Below are 22,327 nucleotides of genomic sequence, written 5' to 3' on the forward strand. Positions count from 1 at the left end.
AAAAATTGAAATCTGGTCTCCAAAGTCATCACCTGACATATGTAACATATAAATGCCTAAAAAAAATTTGAAGAAAAAAAGTACTTTCCTCAGTCCCCGTCTACACAATCGACTTGTCAGGCTAGTCAACCCTTTGTCTTTGTCTCTCTCACCTTCCGGCTGTTTTCTCCGTGTTGATGGTGACAGATTACAAATGTTTCCATGCGCAAAATAAATCTGTTTGTACCAAAACACGGAGAGGGATTCTTTCTTTAGTTCATGGTGGCATGTTCGGAGCAGAAAGGGTGTTGAGTTTGTTCTACAGCCATCGAAAAAAAATCAAAGGTTGAGAGGATCTTAGATGAGCCACAATCATCTTAGATATTTGAAACTGGCAAAAATCCTCTCAAGAAAAAAAAAAAAAAAAAATATATATATATATATATATATATATATATGGAGATTGAAAAATGGTCCTTTAACAATCATCAACCGGGGAAATTGTTAAGTTTGATTTAGTCTATTCAATTTAGGGTTATTGAAACAGTCAGGTGGTTGTTTCCCTTAAGTGTATCCCCTCTTAATCATGTTGCTGATTCACACAAACATGCATGCATGCACCTACACACAATACACACACACAAACGCGCGTAAACAATATGCAGGAATAATCACACTAACACTTAAGTGTGAAATTCAACAAAGCTTTAATGTTTTAAGGCAGAACCCAAAGAAAATAAATACATCATTCCGATCAGTGCTTTTTACCCTGTTTTCTTGAAGCTTTAAATCTGAGGAGAGCTTGGAATACATGAGTGAGATAATTCATAAGGAATTAAAAAATAAAATAAAAATCTAAGCTTTAGCACAGCGTGGCAGTGCACTAGACACAGGTTTTCCCTCAAGCTTGCATGCTGTTAATAAAAATCAATGTTGTAGTCTTGTAGGCAAACATTATTAGGCTTCCACTTTTACTGAGGATAATCTAAAGAAGGCACGAACAAACGTCAAGGCATCCCTGTGAGATAAATTGTAAACCCCCCCCCCCAAAAAGAGAGAATAGATGCTGAGCAAGAAGGAAGTAGAAGAAGTTGGGTGGAAAACACCTGAGGGACAAAAGCATGAACCATAGAGAGACCCACTATCCATCTCTCTCTCTCTCTCTCTGAATAATTGTTTTTAAAAAGGCACAAAGGTGTTTTGCATCAGAAACTTCAAAAGCCTCTGAGAGCTAGAAGAAGCCCAGCAAAGATTACAGTACGTAAATGAGAGTAGTCAGGAGATTGGGTGGGACAGTCCAGGTGCCCAAATGCTACTCCATCAGAGCAGTGTGCAATAATAGTGGGTCTCTCTGAAGTCAGGAGAAGGAGAGGAGGTGGAGCTCGTTCTACCATCCTAGAAGGAGACAAGAGGGCGAGTGGGTGGGAGGGCAACAAATAGGGGAATGAGGAAAGGGGGAAGAAGATTGTCAACCAGAAGCGCAACAGAGGAAGAGATAGGGATGAAAAGGAGAGATTAAAATCCAACAACCAGGTAGAACTCTGGTTCTGACGTATAAGATTGCAGCTGATGCAGTGAGGAAAAAAAAAATCTCCTTAACTCATGAGTTGCTGGGCAGCATGGTTGAAGGGGAGTGGAGTGGCCATCTAGCAATAGGAAGATTCCGGCTCCCCCCAGACCTGCCGAAGTATCCTTGAGGAAGATACTGAACCCCCAAGTTGCTCCTGATGCCGTGACATCAATGTGAGTTCCCCTACAGTGGGACTGTAAGGAATTGCCTTGATGTTTTATTCTGAAACCTGTGTTGAGTATTAGGTACGCATAAGACAGTGGAACCTCTAAAATCCAACCCACGTGGGGTTGTATTATCCACAGCTGGACTTCACATTTTGGGGGAAAATAGGCCTTAATTGTGCACAAGATTGCCTTCATGCACAAGTTTAAATGGGAGAGCACAGCTAATCTTAACCTAACTTTACCTAATATTATTGGAGTAAAAAAATAAAGCTGCATTTAGTCTTACTTTGAAACAGCAACCCATGTTTGCCATTCATTGGTTGAGTGCATACAATTTTCTTAATTTATACCACTGATAACCTACTTCCGTTGAGAAAGATTTGACCCTGGCATTACTTCAATTTCCTTTATAGGGACAACCCCCCCCCCAAAAAAAAAAACATTTTAAAAAAATCTGAGGTTGGTTTTTGCTGAGACAAATTGTGTTTGAATTTAGAGGTTCCACTGTAAAATATTGTAGTTGGTTTTATATTTACTTGGCTCTACTTTTGGACAATCAGCATCCAGCAATGTATAATTATTATCAACAAAGTATTGGTTTGTGTGTTGCGCAAGAGGATTTATCCAGAAGAAGAGTGGATGCAAAGTGCATCGGTAATAGAACAGCTTCCACAAACCACTTGAAACATGCTTAAATGGAGAGAAAGTTTCATTGTTTTTTTACTACTGATAGGACTACGACTCGAGAGTGCGGTCATGTGTAAGTGCATTACTTACACTGGTGACTGGGGTCACCGTCTCCCGTGGTCATCTTAATGTAATTGGTGGGGAACAAGCCAGTAGCCCCATTGACTTCGCCTTTCCACCAGTCAGGGTCGCTCTTGTCAAGGACAGTGATCAGCTGATTCGCTGAGAAGCTCAGTTCGTCCTTGTTGGCCGCTGTGTAGTCGTATATGGCGATCACCTGACACAATCCTAGACAAGAGGACATTGTCAATGAGCCCAAGTTCAAAAACCTCGCCAACTGTTTCACATCCAAGATCCATAATTGTTTTTCAAACAGATAAATTGTCATTTTAACAAACACGAGTATATGTTAGTGACACTGCGGCACGGACTGATGTGCATACTAATTCTGGGTATATAGGCACCATAAGTACAAAACCCTATCAAAAACCGAGGACCTATTGTATTTACTGTAGCTGTGAAAGTGTGCACATTTTACCTGACTGGGCTGCTGGTGTGGATTTGCCACTACTCGACCCCAATATCTGGATATGTGAGGAAGGAAACCAGCCCTTCTGCCGCTTTTTGCCACGGGCCTGTTACAAAACACAAATGCAAAGAAAACTATCAAAACTTCCAGCAGACAAGAGCAGGACCTTGACTTGGTGCCAGCTTTAAATGGACAACTTCAAGGATACTTGTAAAAGCATTTGGTGTAGTCTACTGTCCAGAAGTAGATCACTTGAGCACGACTGACCTGCAGCTCTCCAAGCCACCAACCCGACTTGTCCTTGCTGAGGACGACAACAAGTTGGCCATTCTCCAGGTTCAGCTGCCCGGGTACAGAGGTGAAATGGGCTCTGGCCACCTTGCCAATCTCTGTGCAAGAAGAAATAGCAGCAAACTTTAGGGTTAAAAAAAAAAAAAAGTTATGACATGGAAAGTGTCATATCACAATAACAGTAAAACATGCTGACCTGGCTTCTTCGCAGTTGTGCTTGTCTGAGAAACACATAAAATGTTTTTAAAAATCCATATAATTTGTGTCATCAACAAGAGTGGTGCTTAAAAATCCTTACATCTGCCTCCTTAGGTTTGACGTAAGTGCCAGGAAAGACACCCAAGCGGTCGCCAATGGCACCGTTCCACCACTCTGCATCTTTCTTGGTCACCAAGATCACATCCCCTTCTCTAAATGTCAGATCTGAAGGCTCTGATGACTCATACGGGTATAACGCCACATACTCTAGAGAGCAAAAGTGATGGAAAGCTTGAAGCCAGCAATCAGGCTGTAACCACGGTAATGCAAAATAACACCTTGAAGAAAACACAGGTTAATATCGACAGATAAACATGACTGTCCGAATGAAGTACACCAAGTATTCTTAAATGCACTCACGTTGAGACACTACAATGATTACACACGAATGATCTAATCACGCTTTTTTTTCCTCCCTTCTTGCTTAGATGAAATTTCTATTAAATTCCTGCTCAATGGTACTAGTTCCACAGTATTTGTTTTAACTTTGTTGGTTGTGTAACAAAGATATCTGTGTGTGAATGTCCCTGCTGTGAAAATTTAATTTCTCTCAAGTGATGAACAACATACAGTGTCTATCCAATATAAATTCAGAGCTTTATCAAAAAGTTTTAATCAAGTTGGCTTTTGGGTTGCCACTAATGCCGTCGCTGTAATACACTAAATAACATACATTCTCCCTGAATCTCACCTTCAAATTGCTGATTACTGCTTGTGTCTGCGCCAGTGGATGTGGAGTTCATGCTGTGAACACAAATGCACAGAAATAAATTACAAATACCCTATGAAATGCGTTAAACATCAATAAAAACAGAATACAATAGGAAAAGAACCATCCAAACTGTTATGGATGCATAGTTCAAAAGCTAGCATGTGTGATGGTATGGGGTGTGTATGTGCCAATGACATGGGTAACTTACACATTTGTAAAGACACCATGAAAGGTACATGCAGGTTTTGGAGGAACATATGTTGTCATCCAAGCAAGGTCTTATTTCTGTTTATTTCAGCAAGACAATACCAAATACCACATTCTCCAAGTGTTACAACAGCATGGCTTTGGAACAAAAGTGAAAGGGTACAACACTGGCCTGCCTGCAGCTCAGACTTGTCTCCTACTGACAATGTGTGGCGCATTATGAAGTGTAAAATATGACTATAGAGACCCTGGACTGTTGAACAGCTGAAGCTGTACATCAAGCACGAATGGGGAAAAATTCCACCCACAAAACTTGAACAATTTGTGTCATCAGTTCCCAAACATTTATTCAATGTTGTTTAAAGCAAAGGTGATGTCACATAGTGGTAAACATGACCTTGTGCCAGCTTTTTTTTTTTTTTTTAAATGTGTTACAGCCATAAAATTCAAAGATAATGACTATTTGCTAAAAACAATGAAGTACATACATACATATCTTGTCTTTGTTACCGTTGGAGCGCATTTGATTAAATATAGGTTGAACATGTTTTGCAAATCATTGTATTATGTTTTTATTTATGTTGAACACAATGTCCCAACTTCAATGGAATTGGGGTTGTATAATAACTTAACAACAGTTTTCATCTCACGGAGGGGCTAAAAATTATACAAAGTAGTGCATTTAATGTTTAGTCCTAGAGTTGCTAAAACAAACTTACCGGTACTTTGTTACGGCTTGATTTTATCTGTTGTGTAAAGAGCTACAAGGTTATGAGTGAGTAGTGGGTTTATGTCAGCGGAAACAATGATTTGATCGTGTAACTTCTTTGCTATGGAGGTTAAAAAAAAAAGAAGAATCACTTTTAAAATATGTTAAAGACAACAGGACCCCTGTTCCTTTTTGTGCGTATTTGAATACATACTCTGAATTGTCATCATCACCCAGAAGTGTGACGTAGGACTTTGGGAACCAGCCTTGTTCTCCGTTCAGGTTTCCCAACCACCAGCTGTCCTGCTGTTCCAGCACCTGAATCACATCGTCCTTATCAAAGTTCAGATGGTTGTCTGTCTTTGCCGTCCAAGAGCATAGGGCCTGGGCGAGCAGGTTCCCTACCACCTGCTGATAAAAGACAAACGTTAGTATCTAGGTAAGTTTAGACACTGAAAAGCTGTTTTCAAAGTGGTACAGTTCAGATTGGCTTGACATGGTATGATTCGGAATGGTAACCTTTCAGTTCCTCCAGGAAAGCTGTGTCAGCTTGATGGTGTGATATCATTGTAGTGTAATGAATAAACAAAGATGACTTAAGATAGTAAACGAAATACAATTATGCAGCTCTTTGTTTCTTTCTTTTGGTATGGGTTATGATATCTTTCCAGACCACTTTTTACAAAGAAAACCTAAAAATCCCAACCATAAAAATTTAAACAAACTGTGCTGCTCAGTGGAAATCGGACAAAAATTACCAAAAATGTCTTACCTGTCCCCGTGTGTCAGAGTGGGTGAGGTTTGGAGAGTGTGTTGGGGTAAAGGCAGATTTCGTCCCAGCTGCCTTTGCTGCTTCAAGAGCATTCGAGAGCTGCGACTGGATGGGCAATTTTACTGGTGGCGCAGGGGTTGTCAAGTCCGATTGGGCCACCCTCTCCACGTAGCTCTTTGGGAACCAACCCATCAGACCCTGCCTACTCCCATACAACCAACCCTCCTCTGGCTCAACAGTCTCATCCACCTGATTGATGAGGGCAGAAAGTGGAAGTGAGGAGGATGGGGTTAAATTAAATTTCACAAAGACTCAAAAAAATAATAATCTTTGTATAAAACTATCCAATCCGATGTAGTTAGCCTAGGTGGAAAGCTATCATTGATTTGATCTTGGAAGGCAGCCCTTGCGAGGCATATTGCAATTGTACCTCAATGATTTCATCTGCGTTAAAAGTGAGCTCTTCGTGGTTTCGCGCAGTAAACGGATAAAGTGCCCTGAAGGGCGTAAGAATCACAGACTTCCTGGGTTGCGTGGCCCTTGGTTGCCGGCCTATGGTTGGACATGAGGAATGACAATTAAACAAAAAAGCCCCTTTTCTTTCATCAGAAAACATTACATTATCATATCATACTGATGGAAAAGTGTTTATTTACCTTTCCTCTCCTCCAGTCCTCTAAGAAGAGAATTCAGCTTCTCTTGAATGTCAACCTTGCCTCCTCCACTTGATGGATGCTCCTTTTTCTTCATCTCCTCCTCTTGCACCTTTCTTTTTCTATCCTCCTCTGCTCTTTTTCTTTCCTCCTCACGCCTTCTCCACTCCTCCTGTTGTTGCTGCTGAAGCTTCCGTTTCTCTTCCTCCCTCTTTCGCCTCTCCTCTTCCTGCTGCTCTTTTCTCCTTCGCTCCTCCTCCAACCTCCTCCTCTCCTCAGAGTCTCGGACGGCTGCCTGGGCTGCCCTCTGTCTCCGCCTTTCCTCCTCCACCCGCTCCATCTCCTTTCTTCGTTCTTCTTCAAGCCGCCTCCTCTCCTCTGCCTCCTGCTCTCGCTTCCTTTGACGTTCTTCCTCGAGCCTCCTTCTCTCCTCCTCCCGCTTCTGTCGCTCCTCCTCTTCTTTCCTTCTCCTTTCCTCCATCCTTTTATCCTCCTCCAGCTTCCTCCTCTCAGCCTCCAACTGCCTCCTCTCCTCCTCCAGTTTTCTCCTCTCTTCTTCCTGCCTGTGTCTCTCCGCTTGCCTCTGGCGTTCCTCCTCCTCCCTTTTCTTCCTCTCCTCTTCCTCTCTGCGCTTCCGCTCCGCCTCCTGCTTTGCCCTGAGCTCTCGTTCGGCCTCTAACTTTGCTGCTTGGATGAGAGCCTGTCTTTCTTTCTCCTCCTCCTCCCTTTGTTTGGCCTCACGCTCCTCCTGGAGTCTCCTCTGGCGCTCCTCCTCATCCCTCTTCAACTTCTCCTTCCACTGACGCTCCTTTTCTAGCTTGATAAGCCTGCGAAGCAGATGAAAACACGAATGTGAGAATCATACAGCAGGTATGATGATATTTCACTTGTAAAAATGGGTCAAAGACCTTTGAGCTTCCTCCTCCTGGCGCCTCCTTTCTTCTTCCAGCTTCCTCCTCTCCTCATGCTCCTGTTTTCTCCGAATCAGCTCTTGCCTTTTGTCCTCTTTGATGCTTCGCAGGTTGTCAAGTGCTGCCTGCTGCTTTTGCTGGATCTCCTTTAGTTCCTGATGTACATGAAAACGGGGTGGTGTGACTCGACTGACACAAGTGAGCTCGGGGCTGAACAAAATGGGCACAAATACATGAGTGTTAAAAGATGGGGGGGGGGGGGGTTTAAAAAAAGAGGGTGATAGCCAATGACAGTAGCCAATAAAAGATATTCAAAGTTGAGAACGACGAGGAGAATGAAAACCTTAAGCAGATAGAAGAGATTACGGAGGCAGGACAGCAGTGAGACGACCGCCTGAAGCAAAGCGTCGTTAGCACCCACATGCTGGAAAGTTACGAGAAAGATGTGCAACAGGAGGACAGTGCAGAAGAAAGTTGAAGTTGGTTGGTTGAAGTTAGCAATATGCAGAGCATGCAATCATAACATTAATTTTGTGCACCAATCGTCAACTCGTATTAGCCGTTCCTAGTAAGGACTTCCAAATATCGGTACACAGACATAAAAGCACTAACTCCTGAGACAAAATTGAACTATGTTGATAACCAAAACAGCAGCACAGAGTCTAACAGATGAATTAAAGTGTAGGGAAATAATGTTGCAAAACAATAGGTGGAGTTGGCATTTTTTCTGGCAACGAGCATTTCTGTAAATGTTCTCTGAGCACTGCTGTGTGCGTCCATGTTTATTGTTTCATTTCTTTGTAATAGTCATTTTTATTTTGTTTTAAACTCCAGTTTACACATAATGTAACTGAATACATATTATTTTAACCAAACGTGAAAAAAAAAATGATGCTTCTGAAATTGCGTTTGGACAAATGAGGGTTTCCCCTAACAGACATGCTCTCCCTTTTCCATAGTATATCCCCCATTTACCCATCTGTTGTTAGGTAAATAAACGCCCCTCGCCACTACATGAGCAATTACGTTAGGTAAGCGTGACACAGTGTGACCCATATATACAGTGTTTGGACAAATGAGGGTTTCCCCTAACAGACATGCTCTCCCTTTTCCATAGTATATCCCCCATTTACCCATCTGTTGTTAGGTAAATAAACGCCCCTCGCCACTACATGAGCAATTACGTTAGGTAAGCGTGACACAGTGTGACCCATATATACAGTCACAGTGAGTCACCGCTTCATGTGACTGCAGGGCTTTAACTGATGATGTCAAGTTGCTGTGCCGTTGCTGTATTCTACCTGCATGCTTTTGTTATACCGGTCCAGCTCTACCAGTTTGCCAGCAGTTTCTCTCTCAAGGGCCTCCAACTGATCTTTCAGTTTTGTGCATGTACCCCGCTTCTGGGTAACACTGAGTTTCAGGTTGGAGATGGTGGACACTACAAACACAGCGTGAGACAGCATAATGAGATGGTATTCTCCTTTTGTACAAGAAGCTACTGTTGTAAATTGCTTTCTATCTAACGCCACAATGCCAAAATAGTGTCCAATGAAAAGTTACTGTTTCAAATTGTTTTATCTCACACCACAATGCCAAATTATGTAAAATATGTTTAGAATACTTTCAAGAGGCAAATATGTATGCCAAATTGCGTTGATTTTTTACAAATGCGTCTTCACTGCATTGGCTTAACCACTGTGTTAATTTTTGTTGTTCTTATGACGTCTTTTGCATCAGTTTACTAAGAAAGTAATACTGGATAGAAAACTCGAGCAGCGCAAAGCAGTGCTCCACCAACACCAACCCGACAGGTTATTCACTGCCATGCTTTGGAGTGTCTCTGTCAGCCTTTTCTGTTCTGGAGTCAACTGGGACAATTTCCTCTGGAACTCCTGTCAAAGAATCAATGCAAATAGTTTTGCTGCATTCACTAAAGACAACAGTAATCACAAACAGTTTGAAACAAAACAGACACTAACCTCAATCTGGCTCTGAATGTTTTTTATGTCTAGCTGGCGCGCATCTTTCTTCTGATTGATAAGGTCCAGCTCTGTCTTGGGAAGCTTCTTCTTGTTTTGAATGTCACGCAAACGGTCAGAAATCTGACGCTGTTTGTTACCCTTAAGTGTTAAGACACAGAGAATGACCTGACACCTTCACCAAGATTGCCAATACTTTTTCAATTGACCCTCCTTAGTAGCTTTTCACCACTAACCACAACTTCCAACTCCATCTCCAGACTCCTTTTCTTAGCTTTGAGCTGGATGATATCGTCCTGTTCCTGCTGCCTCTTTATTTGGAGCTCTCCTCTTTTCCTCCTTTCCCACTCCTCCTTCCTTTGTCGCTCAAGCTCCCGCTGTGCAGCCTGAGGTGAACCCACACATTATACAGCACAATGACACGACAGTAATAATCATGAATGAGGAAAACAGATTTTCCCAAAACCACAGTCTGACCTCTTTTCTTTCAATTTCTCTCTGACGTTCTTCCTCTCTCTGCCTCTCCAGCTCTCTCTGGCGCTCCTGCCGCTTCTCTTCCTCTTTCCGCATTCTCTCCTCTGCTTCGCGAGCTTCCTTCTCCCGCCGCTCTTGCTCCTCTCGTGCTTTTTGAGCTTGCCTTTCCTGCTCTTTCTTCTCCGCTTCTAGCAATGCCAATCGTCTCTTCTCAAGCTCTGCATTACCACGCTCCAGGTTGGCTTTGAATTTGTCCTCGAATGATACTAAATGAAATGGTAAATTTTATGAGGGGTTGAAAAACAAAGGCACTTCTCTCATAATTATAAAGAAAAAAGTTTGAAAAAAAACCTAACTGTTGCTTCTGGCATTCTGTGGTAGTTCAACGTCAAAATTATCTTGAAGAGCTGCATAGTTAGAAACACTGGATCCATTTGCAACACCCCTGGGAGAAAGGATGATATAATTCAGACACCATATAATCTCACATTTTGATGTGATCATGTGCTCTCTCCATTTGTCTTATTTTAAATTTACCTATTGGTGGGTGGCACCAGATCAGTTGGCAGGGTTCGCGGCAGTGGTTGCCCGCTCTTGGCCACATCCACTAAATGCATGGCCAGAATGAACTCCTCAGCTGACAGCTTGCCGTCCTTGTTCACATCAGACAAATTCCTGTAGAAACGTTAAATAATAATATATGTATCTACACTTAGAGACATATACACGTGTATTCATTGGCGCATGTAATGCAGATATAAAGTTTATAAACACACAGCACATGCATACAAAAATAGATCAAATACATCTGTATATGCTTTAAACAACAAAGGGTATGACGGAAAAGTGGTTAGGATTGCACGACTGTCTGTGTTTTATGTTATGTGTTGTGTTTATTATTTTACTTTATGTTAACTGTTTTGTGAAGCGCTTTGTTACAGCTGCAGCTGTTGTGAAAGCGCTATATACATCAGGATGTATTGTATTGCATTTATCAATGTAGAGCGAGGGCACGACTTAGAGAGAGTAAGAAAGATTGATCCTTGATCTTTATAAAGTATATATGATCCTTCATTATTTGTGCGAACGCATGGTCTGAGGGAGGTTCTAGATTTGTTCGCAGAGTATGCATATATTCACCTACAAACATATTGACGAATCACAAATTTGTGCATGAAAGGTGTTAGTGAATGAGGCCTAATGTGATTAAGAGCTATCTCTGGGAAGTATGCATCACTATTTATTAATAACTATATACAACATTTACACTCATATATCCTTACCAGATAGAGGCCAGCTGAGTCTGGCTGAGCATCGTGGTTGCCATGGCACCTCTCACCTGCTGACCTATAGACAAATGGAAGTTTGTTTGTTTGCTTTTTTTAAACACAGTCACCCTTCCTAAAGTATTGTCCATAGTCCTCTTAACTATTTTTGTTTTGAACCCAAGACTGAATACATTTATTATTAATATAGTTTGAGGGGTAGAACTGCATGACCTGTTCAACTGGGGATAGAGGTACTTTTAGCAGAGATGGGCAGCCTCATGCGGAGATTATTTTGGCAAAAATAAATTAATTTCTGTCAAAAAATAACTAGGCAGGTGAATATGTCAGAGAATGGCAGTATGAAATTGCTACGTGGGTGTGGAAGATGTGTATAAAGGCATGACTAAATGCAATTTTTTTTACACTAAACGGTGAAAAATCTAAGTCAAATTTGAAAGGCATGGTTGATTGTATTTTCTGTATATTGTATATAAATAAAAGGTTCTGATGAGAGAAAAACAATTCTTGGTATTGTAGGCAACAATAAATCCCCATTAGACATGCATTTGCTTTATTGGATATGTTGAGACTCACTTTAAAACACAGTAATGATGACCACCCTGCAAGTTGGGCTTGCGTGGGTGTGTGTTCATTGTCTCACTACATTACGGCTATTTCAGAAAAACCGGTCCAACAGACCTGCCATTCACATGAGCGCGCGCGCGCACGCGCACACACACACACACACACACACACACACACACACACACACACACACACACACACACACACACACACTCGCCAAGTTAGCCAAGGCCTGACGCAATTCAAATGACAAAAAAGGAAAAGGGAGGAAGGGAACATTTATGAAATCATCCGTTGTTCATGAACATCCACGCCTGCATGCCACACATAGTTGGGTTTTGTCTGACCTAAGTTCACCGTGCAAACACACACACAGACACACACGCACACAGACGGACATTACCAGTGAGGTATCCAGTCATCTGCTTGTCCAAGATGTTGAATTGCTGCCTATATTTGAGTCTGGAGGCATGTGGCACAGCCCACTCCCCGAGGCCTGCTGCCATTTGGGCAGTCATTGAGGACGGTGGCAAAGTGGCGCTGCACCAAAAAATGTATATATAAAAATTCTAAACATGCAAGCTAAAATATACTGAAGCCCAGTCCTCCCAGTCTTCAGATGGATAAATAATAAATGAGGTATATTATACTGTATAATTTACAAGCACCCCACTCGTAAAGAGGCTGATAGGTAAATGTCTGTTGCTTCAGGCATTCAAATGTCAGTGTGTTTGTGCGCACCTGGCTGCAAGTGGAGAACCATAGGAGGATGCAGATAGCGGAAGACCTAAAAATATAGCAACATAAATTTAATTCATTCATAGACGCATCAGCAACAAGATGGATGGATGGATGCTGTATGGAAAACGGTATTAGGACACCGGACCATTATCCGTACAACTTTGTTCATAAGCAGATTCAGTGGTAAAGTAAGTATGAACTTTTTGTTCCAATAGTGTACTGTTTTCTATTGGGTGCGGGGGTAGGAAAAGAGTATGTACCGGTGGCCAAGGTGCCAACAGCCATTGGCTGGAGAAGTCCTAGGTTGTGGCCTGTCATTGGTGTCAATGAGGTGGGTCCTGGAGTTGCCATGGATACAGGTGTGAACATGGAAAGGTTGGTGCCAGACATCAGGGACATGTTTGGTATCATCCCTAAGGCATAAACACATGACAAGCTAATTAAATGGTAGCCAGCGGGCAAGACACCAATCGACCAAAGGCTGTGTTCAATTCTTTTATGATTTTTGCATTAAAAACCTCTCGTTTCAAAGCATCCGCTGTCCTAAATTGCGTGTGTTGGTATTTCACTTGGCACATATCAATCATATTATGATGCACTGACAAACAACAAAAACAGAAAATAACAAGACTCTGCTGTTTGCTCCTCGGCATGTGGTCGCTATAGACTAACTTTATTATAGAGGATATTGAAGTCAACAGTAAAATGGACGGCTGCAGCAATGTGGGACTGTGGACTATAATAATGCAGCACGTTAGCCTGTGTATTAATTTTTTTACAATTCTAGCCATGTATTCTAAAAGGTTACAATGTTGAGAGAATGACAACTCTGTTCAACCCATGAGCGACCATATGGTACGATACAGGCTCGGCAAGCTTGGAACCACAGTTGATCAGCTGCACCTTCTTTGGGATACAGTTATGTGTCGATCACGAGTGGAGCTTTGTCGAGCCGAATAGGTCACGTGCAGCGTAAAAGGTCATTGGCTCAGAGTTAAAGTGTAACACATGGGCAGTACCATAGGCGAGATTGGGGACAGGCACAGGAGGCTGCTTCATGATGATTGGCAGTGCCGCAGGAAGCGGCGTTCCCTGGAGTTTGAGCTTTACGAGCTTCATCGCAATGGAAAACTCCAACTTATCCATCTTCCCATCTTTGTTCATGTCAGCAAGAGCCCTGAGATTGAGCAACAGAACTGTCAATCAAGAAAAGTTGGGGGAGTGGGATTAATTGTTTCACAAATATTTCTTACCATATCTCAGCCAGCACTGAAGCAGGTAGCCCCGACTGAAGGAAAAACTTCCTTGCCTGCTCACCTACAGAAAGGAAGATGGAAGACAGAAAAATGAGAAAATTAAGAGGGATTCTGGTTTCACTGATGAACAAGACCAACCTAATATAGCTAAGGCTTGTAGTGAAGAGACCACAGTGACTTAAGGACGCACCTGAAACATAACCCATTGAAGGGGCGAGTGTATCAAACTTCAGGTCATGCTTGACCCTCTCTTCTGGAGTGACAGCCCACATATTTGTAGCACCTGTAATGAAAAAAATGATAAAAGGTGAGAGAGGCAGTATTAGGCAGACAAACACTTTTAAAAATAAATACATAAAGAGAGCGCGAGAGAGAAAAAGTGAGAGAGAGAGAGAGAGAGAGAGAGAGAGAGAGAGAGAGAGAGAGAGAGAGAGAGATAAGATACTACAGTTAGCAAAGAATATGTTGATCCTGCTTATTTTGATTATTTCTTTCATTAGAAAATTAAAATGTAGTTACTTTTGGCACATGTTAAATATTGCAATGGTATCGATATTGCAGTATTTTTGTTTGAAAAAGCTGTTTGAAAGTGCTCTATAATACAGTTGAGTCGAGTTGAGTATTCAACACCCATATTGCATGTTTTTCCAAGATCGTGTGGCCAGAGTGCAAATGTTTAAAAAAATCCCAGACACACTCCCAACATCTTGTAGGAGGTATTTCTAGAAAAGTGGAGCCTGTATAAGGAGAATAAAATGCATATTTTCTTCCATTTCCTCAAGATATAATTGCTGTGTTGCTGCGTGGCCCATGTATGTTGATGTCCTTGTAGTTAATCTCACTGTTTTCACTTGTTTCTGAATTATCCATCACTCTAATTACTTTAACATGCAGGAAGCCTGATTTAAATAAATCACACCGGTGATCATTACCAGGAAGCAAAACGTCCACCTGAGAAAAGCAAACAAGCACTTGGCACCAAAGGGAGATGGCACACAAACAGCAGAGAGACTTGACACTGCCTTAGTTTGGTAAGTGTTAAGTTAAGCAAGCACCGAAACTGATTTAATGATAATGACTAAGAGCTGTCACACTTCTTTGCATTTTTCATCCACAACTATGAGCAAATAAATAAATGGGAAATTTAAATACAGCTAAATGAAACTAATATAAGAAACGGCAGTTATGGCATGCGTTATAATAAAGTTGATTTTAAGGTCTATTTGTAGACAACAGTTATCATATCTACGACAAAGATTAGTACAGTATTCAGACATGCATACATGCATGTGGAGCACTCATAAAACAAGGAGCCAGCTTACCATTCATAGTTGCTGGTATCAGGTACTGAGCACTTCAACTCCCAATGGTGTCCTCAGCTACTGCTTCCAGTCATCTGCGAAACACACAGCGGCAGCCCAATCAGTTAGGACTGCTACAAGGACAGCACAGCACAGCAGTCATGGAGCGAGCGAGGCAGGCAGGAAACAGGAGGCAGATTTTGGTCAGTCAGCACAGTCTAACAGGGCTTCTCCTGTTCCCCTCACGCTGGGCAACTCAGGCCACCTCCCAAACCTTTTAAAGCATACTGGGAAAGGCTCCAAAACTGTTCACAGTCACTCTTTATTGGTGCTAAAGAGATCGCATTTACAGTCACTGTATAGACTGGCGTATGCTGCCTTTGGTACTGAACATACTAAAACATTAAATCTCTACTGCTTGAGGTGAGACTGAAAATCATACTGTACTCGCTACACATTTTATTGTTGAGTACCACATGCTGACTGACGTCATGTCATGACAGCTCACGCAACCTCGATTTTTCTCCACAGCCATTCTTGGTTTGCATGTTTAGAATGAACATGACTCAACAAGTAAAATTTTAAAATTCATCCATCAATTATCAAACAATATGTTGAGCAAGAAAGTGGTGATAGTGACATAATGGAACTGCTAAAGTCAAATGCCAATGTGGTCATACAATTTATTCAACATCCTTTGAAAAAATTTCTCTCTAATGTCTGAGATACAAATCTTGTCATGTATGCAATGTGTTAAGAACATTCAACTACTTTTACACATAATAAATGTTCTATAGTGGTGACAGCTTGATCTGGGAAAATAATTTTGAAATCTGGACATGTTTGAGCAGCATCCCATAATGGATTGTGTGGAGGTTTTAACGTACAAAGGTACCTTGACTTAAAAAGTGACCCAAATCATCAGTTTTCCGAGACACAAGTTGTCACACGGCTTAATTTTTTATCGTTGGTGTGACTTGTTAACAAAAAATTGAGATACCATCAGTCCTCCATGGTGGGAGCAAACTGAACTCATCTCACTTCACAGGAAGCAGCAGTTTGATTGATGAAGTCGCTTCTAGCTGTTAATTGCCATACCCACTTGGCGTTAAGTGCCAACCTTAAAATAAATAATTTCATGAGCTGTGAGTGTTATTAGTCATGAGCAGTGTCACTCAATGAAATTGTAAAGAAAGTGACAACCTGAAGCTGTGAACAATTGCATGTACCTTGAAATTGTAAACGCATGGAAATTATGCTAGAATTAATATAATCACAACACAGCAATTCATTAATGGATACAACAGCACTATCTACAATAAACAAATGTCACAATGACGTACCACAAGGGGGAAATCCTCTAATACTGTAGCTTCAGTCCTGCTGAAAAGCAGCCAACACAAAACAGGCTTGTTTGGATTTTTCAGAGCATTGAATAGATCGCAACTGGACTGGTCTGGTTGCTGTAGACTCTAAGATTGAATGAAGTTCTAAGACAACCAGAGCAATCCAGTTGCAAGTCAAGTCAAGCTTTATTGTCAAATATGCTCTATGTGCAACATACAGCACAGATGAAATTACTTTCCTCTCTCAACCACAGTGCAAACATGCAGTCGATTGAAACACACACAGCTAAAAATAAGGGCAGCATAAAAATTGCAATCGATGCAATGGCCTGTGAAAGAAATGACCTGGATCAATGAGAATGTTTGTCAAAGCGGACACACAGACACAATAAGCTGAGCTAAAACAAAACAAACAAAAAAAAAAAACCCCAAAAAACAACACAAAGTTATCCAGTTGTGAATAAAGCTGCCACGTCAACCTGCCATCATCCGTCGGTGAGAATCAAATGATGAAGTTAGAGGAAGTAAAAAAGAACACATTCCAGTGTTTCCACTCAACACTTCCTTCCCGGCAATCAGAAACAAGCATTTCCTCATCACAAGTCAGCTGACAGGAAGCTATCATGGACTTTGGCAGCGGCACAGCTTGGATGTGACACAGCAATCCAAGGGGAAAAAGTTCAATAAAGGACAGCATAACAAAAATGCCTGACAAGCTATTTTAGGAGGTACATTTACAGATGGTCAAGGCATGGCTTGGAAAAACAGAAAAGCATAACAGAGTGAGAGTGTAGTTGGACTGATTGTGTTCAATCAAGGATAGAAGAGCAAAGCGGGACTAATCTACTGCCTACCATCTGTCGCTCTGCTCCCTTTCCACTGTCTCTTCTTTTGGGTCAGGTCCTCTCTGGTCTCAGTTACAGGCTTTCGCCTCTTTGGTTTCAAGCTTGTTGTTATCGCTCTGGAGTATAAATAAGCGTGTGTCTCAAACGATGCAATCACCCAATCATTCATATTTCATAGATAACATCCTTTATGTTGTTTTCTGTTGCATGCTTCAATTGAACACACGTTTTAATTCATTAAGCGGTCAATGAAATATAAAAGTATAACCTAGAAAAAGGCAACCCACTGCTACCTCATGTACAGTTCATTTAATAAAATGACATGTTTATGGGTACATAATTAGTACAGTATTCGTGGTACATTTCAAATGCTCCAAAACAAGGGTGCCCAACGTTTTTTGACCAACCAGCCTTCCGCAATCGACCTTAACGTGCACGCATACACACATGCTTGCGAGAAATAAACATTTCCGTTTAACATTTTTAAAAACTAGCTGAACTTCAAAAACTAGAGTGAAAACTAAATAAAAAAATCACTCTTTTAATGGCAAATTCAAAACTATTCTAAACCTGGTGTGGAGTGGAGGTTTTTGACAGCACTGATAGCATCACTGATGTAAACGCTGAAAGCATGAGTCCGTTCACAGTGAAAACACACAGCTGAGTCATTACTGAGGTATTAGATCAGAAACGCCATCGAAGGGTATTCAAAATCGTGAGTGTTTGTGTGCATGCCTGTGATCTATCTTCACAAAATGTCAATACCAACTATTGGCCTAGAATACTCAATAGAGCATTTTGCGCATCTTTTTTTTTAAATCTGTTTTAATCACAGATTGTTTCTCCATTAATTGCATATGCCTAAATAATTTAATATTTGCATCGCAACAGACAACAAGGTAGACTGGGGGGGAGTGAGCATGAGCGCACAAAGCGCAGCCCGATGGAACACAGAGGGTATTCTCGAAGTAAATGTCAAACAAAAGTGCTGTTTTGACTGTGCATCAGCTGCCTGCCTGCCTACATAAATAGAGTTGCTTTATTGCGGGATTTCTACTGTCAAAGTTTACGACCTGTCATTTGACTACAACAAACAAGCTATGTTAAAAATAGCAGTGTGCAGTGCTACACTGTCCGAAAAAAAAAAAAAAAAAGTACTAAATTTGTTCGGCTCAGGACCTATTGCAGGGGTGTGCAGCTCCGGTCCTCAGGGGCGTGTATCCTGGATGTTTTATATGTCTCTCTGCTCCAACACACTTGATACAAATGATTGAGATTGTTATGCTGCTTCTGCAGAGCTTGCTGATGAGCTGATCATTTGAAACCAGTGAATTATAAGAGGGGTCGTATGAAACAAACAGGACACTGGCCCTTGAGGTCCGGAATTGCCCACCCCTAGTCTAATGGCTCGTCACTGGGGTAGTACCCTCAAGGGTAAAACTATTGTGCCCACTAAAAAGGCTACACCCTGGGACTGTAGGTCTAAGGTACATATTTGCCTACAAAAGGTACCGTCTCGGTCAGGCATGGGCAACATTACAAAAATGCTTCCCCTCCCATCCATGATCAGTTTTAAGTTGAAATAACACTGTTTATCATCAGATAGCAGACATCATTTAGTACTGTACCACTTCCACTTGTTCATCTCCAGTTGTGAAGAGCATAGGCTATGTTCACACTGCAGGTCAATTCAGATTTTCTTTGTTCATATGTGACACGTATCTGATGTTTTCGTGGATAAACAGTACAACTAACCCTCTCCCCCTGAAAGATTGTGTTTGACTTCGAAGATTCCACTGCAGTGACCAGTACTGACCCTTTTTTTTTTTTTTTTTAGGTTTTCTTGTTTTTTTTAAATCACCCGTCAGACATCAGGTGGTTCCATCTGTCACGTCTACAGACTGTGTCTGGTCTGTCATTTCACTTGTGGCTTGCCTGTGCTAGTCAAACCTCAAATGCTTCAACTTGGTTTCAGTCGCCGTTCAAAAGGTCATGCCTCTCTCACTTGTTATATACAAAACACAGAAGTGTTGGATAAATAGCATGCCTGGCATTGACCATGTGCTGAAATAGCAGCAATGAACCCTGGAGATGTTAGACCAATCAGTGCATCATTTAATAATAAACTGTACAGCCAGTTAAATTAAGTCATGCTGAGCTAGACAGAGAGGAGAAATAACCTTAAACTAGTTTTAATGTGTCTACCTGGACTTATGCCGATTTATGAGTTCTTCAAGAAACCAGCTGCAAAAAAAAAAGAAAGAAAATTTTCAGATATGAGCGAGCTATGGTGGCAGTCAATTTTACATGTATAGATGTGAAACTGCAGATTTACATACAGTAATATCAGGCCAAATCTTCGATCTCTTCTCTCCACCATGCAGGAAATAAGAATGTTGCTAACATTTGGATCACTATTGTCCTTGCTAGTCACTTTTTTGAAAAATAGCTGGTAGAAGAGGCCAGGAAAGACACTAAATATTGTCGAAACGTTGGCAAGATGGCAACACTACGGACAGAAGTCGTAGTGCTTGCTCACTAGCTCGCACTAGTGATGTTCCGATCACACTTTTTTTGTTTGGACTTTTTTGTTGGTGTTTTATTAGAGACTCAAGCAGATCAATGGTATTTCCATTTGTTTTGATAGGACAAGCTCATTTCACATACAACCGCTTGTAGTTATGAATGTGGCCACTAAATGAATCAAACCTGTTAGACAAGCTAATCACTGTGGTTTGTTAGTTTTGAAAGACATGCCCACTTAAAAAAGAAGCACTGCACACTGACCTCACGCCAGTAACTCCCTGCACATTTTTTCTCGCCGATGACTTTGTCTGCCTCTGTCTCTCTTGAACCACCCATTCTGTCTTACTCAGAGAGCGACTTTGACGCAGATTTCCCCCTAAAATGCCCTTTTCCACAGCAATCCAGAGTTCACATGCTCAGCGAAAACACGATAAACCTCAATCAAACAAGCATTTTAATATTGCAGCCGTCGGCGTATGAAATGCTGTGGGCAGTCAGCAAGGGTGCCCAACTAAGCAAAGCAGATGAGTCAGCTTGACTACCACTCATGTGATTGAAACATGCCCTTTTAATAGTATGTTATGATCATGTGGTACAGTAGGTAAAGATGTCACAAGACAAAAAAACACATTTTGAAATTCTTTTGAAGTGTTTTACACCATGCTGTATTGTTGCTGCAGGCCAGGGCAAAGTAACGCAGGGCAAGGCAGACTAAGGCACAATTTGGTCTTTTTGCATTTTCCTCATTTGTCCACAAAGGAGGATATATGACTAGAGGGGGAAATCCCACTGTTTTACATTTACAAAAGTGTCTTATACACAGGATTTTAGGGTACATACTTGAATAATCATCTTGTCTCATTTTACTCACACATGGACAGTCAGTGTGAAGTCTGGGCTTATTTATCATCCAGTGTTGATTTAGTGCCAACCATACCGATCTCCAAGAGCTGTGCGCAATGTTTGCGGTCAGTCGAAGTGATCCGCTAAGTGGCCATCATTGTGCCTCTTTTGGACAATATCCAGTACAATCGTCACACTATGAGACAATCAAATGTATACAAACACAGCCCTATAAAGCAGTGAAGACCACTCGTCGTATGGGGGCTCCCTTCAGTGGTAGGTGAACGAATCACCTACGCCTCAGTACAGTTGAGTTAGTTGTGTTATAAATGGCAAACATTTCCATTCCATGTTTAAGAGTTGTTTCTTAACTTATATTTAAGTACATTTTTTATCTACAATTTACGTGTTTAATGAGTGGAAAAAAGTTATATCTAAGCGCTGTGCATTATGTTACAATGGCTTACAATATTAGGTAAACTTTACAGGAATATTACCTCTGTCATCTCTTTTATTGATAGTTATTGCATTTTACTGTCGGTTATGATGGTGGAACTTGGAGAGCTAAGTAATTGTTTTTGGTAGTAATATCAGTGAAAGGTTTGAAAACCACTGCTCAAGAAAACCTTTTGCAGTACTTGAACTATTAATTACCTGTTAAGATATTCTCTGTGCAAGGCACACGAAAATTCTTTGCTCTTTAGTGTGGTTCCTGCAACCTGCTCAACTAGTTTCAATCGTTACACTTCAAATCTGTCTTCGCTGTTAGGCACGTAACGTAAAATATGCACTGAGGCAGCTCTTTCATTGAGAATTCACTATTTCGCTCGAAAGCACGATTTACCCCGCAGTCTCAATCGCGTTCTGTTGCATATTACATTTCACGATTAGAATCGTCGTCATTGGGAAGCAGATTTTGCCTTAATTTGTGACATTAATGGTAGGAATGGGACACGACACATTGAAAGCGAGAAAAAAAATCCTTAAATAGCAATTTACAACCTTTCAACTTACCCTTAATCGCTGTCTCTCTCGTTAGGTCAGTAAAAACAAATATTTCTGAATTTTCCAAATGTTCTAAGTTAATATCCTGCTTCAGGGGAAGCCTCCCTTTCCGACGTATTTTATTGTCCGACAAGAAGCGAAAGGCAGAGAGAAATGTTGGAAGTTTTTAGCTTTGCTCCTACTTCTCGGGAGGACCTGTTGCTGACAGCCCGTTGAATGTGTCACACCACCAACATGGCTGACGACCACTGCAGTTGGCTGCCTGGCCTGCTGTTGCCGAGTGGCTGCGCGGCTCCGCGGCGACGTTCACGCCTGTCCGAACAGGGTGGGAGGAGAGACGCGGGAACCCGGGGTGGAACGTAAACCAAGGCAAGGGAGGAACAAACGTGGAGAATGTCATTTCCCGTTTAAAAGCATAATGTACTAAATTATGTAGCCATTAATATGGTCGGGCAGGTTAGCTTTAACTATCATAAGGTGATATCGTCGATCAACTTGCAGGAAAGTAGAAATGAAATAGATTTCAAAAATGCAGTATATAAAACGTTTGTACGTAAATGTCGCTGCCATATTGAATGTGTCAAAGTGGCGCAATTTACTTCGGCAGTTACATCTCGCGATTAAAAACAGAGTGGAGGAAGAGAGAGAGAGAGAGAGAGAGAGAGAGAGAGAGAGAGAGGAGGGGCAAATGAATGTGAAAAGTACTTAAA

The 22,327-nt window shown here is 41.4% G+C and overlaps 1 protein-coding gene across 4 annotated transcripts in view; it reads right to left on the reverse strand.

Moving 5' to 3' along the window:
* Positions 1-22,166, reverse strand: part of itsn2b (intersectin 2b) — a 28,511-nt gene extending 6,345 nt beyond the window's left edge. The window contains exons 1-28 of one of the 4 annotated variants that reach the window (XM_019891124.1): positions 21,627-22,163; positions 17,253-17,359; positions 15,074-15,147; positions 13,942-14,034; positions 13,749-13,812; positions 13,515-13,672; positions 12,756-12,908; positions 12,496-12,541; positions 12,158-12,294; positions 11,185-11,248; positions 10,439-10,576; positions 10,258-10,346; positions 9,905-10,167; positions 9,664-9,813; positions 9,428-9,568; positions 9,253-9,340; positions 8,747-8,886; positions 7,443-7,600; positions 6,538-7,361; positions 6,312-6,433; positions 5,882-6,130; positions 5,324-5,520; positions 4,173-4,225; positions 3,522-3,688; positions 3,420-3,444; positions 3,200-3,321; positions 2,942-3,038; positions 2,494-2,691 (exon numbers count right to left, since the gene is read on the reverse strand). In XM_019891124.1, the coding sequence (XP_019746683.1) occupies positions 2,494-2,691; positions 2,942-3,038; positions 3,200-3,321; positions 3,420-3,444; positions 3,522-3,688; positions 4,173-4,225; positions 5,324-5,520; positions 5,882-6,130; positions 6,312-6,433; positions 6,538-7,361; positions 7,443-7,600; positions 8,747-8,886; positions 9,253-9,340; positions 9,428-9,568; positions 9,664-9,813; positions 9,905-10,167; positions 10,258-10,346; positions 10,439-10,576; positions 11,185-11,248; positions 12,158-12,294; positions 12,496-12,541; positions 12,756-12,908; positions 13,515-13,672; positions 13,749-13,812; positions 13,942-14,034; positions 15,074-15,080 (3,943 nt within the window). In that variant the 5' untranslated portion in view covers positions 15,081-15,147; positions 17,253-17,359; positions 21,627-22,163. Of the gene's footprint in view, positions 1-2,493; positions 2,692-2,941; positions 3,039-3,199; positions 3,322-3,419; positions 3,445-3,521; positions 3,689-4,172; positions 4,226-5,323; positions 5,521-5,881; positions 6,131-6,311; positions 6,434-6,537; positions 7,362-7,442; positions 7,601-8,746; positions 8,887-9,252; positions 9,341-9,427; positions 9,569-9,663; positions 9,814-9,904; positions 10,168-10,257; positions 10,347-10,438; positions 10,577-11,184; positions 11,249-12,157; positions 12,295-12,495; positions 12,542-12,755; positions 12,909-13,514; positions 13,673-13,748; positions 13,813-13,941; positions 14,035-15,073; positions 15,148-17,252; positions 17,360-21,626 lie in introns of all 4 variants that reach the window. The other 3 variants (XM_019891143.1, XM_019891132.1, XM_019891114.1) reach the window with 3 other exon arrangements.
* Positions 22,167-22,327: the final 161 nt, after the last annotated feature.

This window comes from Hippocampus comes, unplaced genomic scaffold (genome assembly GCF_001891065.2).
Source record: "Hippocampus comes isolate QL1 unplaced genomic scaffold, H_comes_QL1_v1.1 scaffold275, whole genome shotgun sequence".
NCBI lineage: Eukaryota > Metazoa > Chordata > Actinopteri > Syngnathiformes > Syngnathidae > Hippocampus > Hippocampus comes.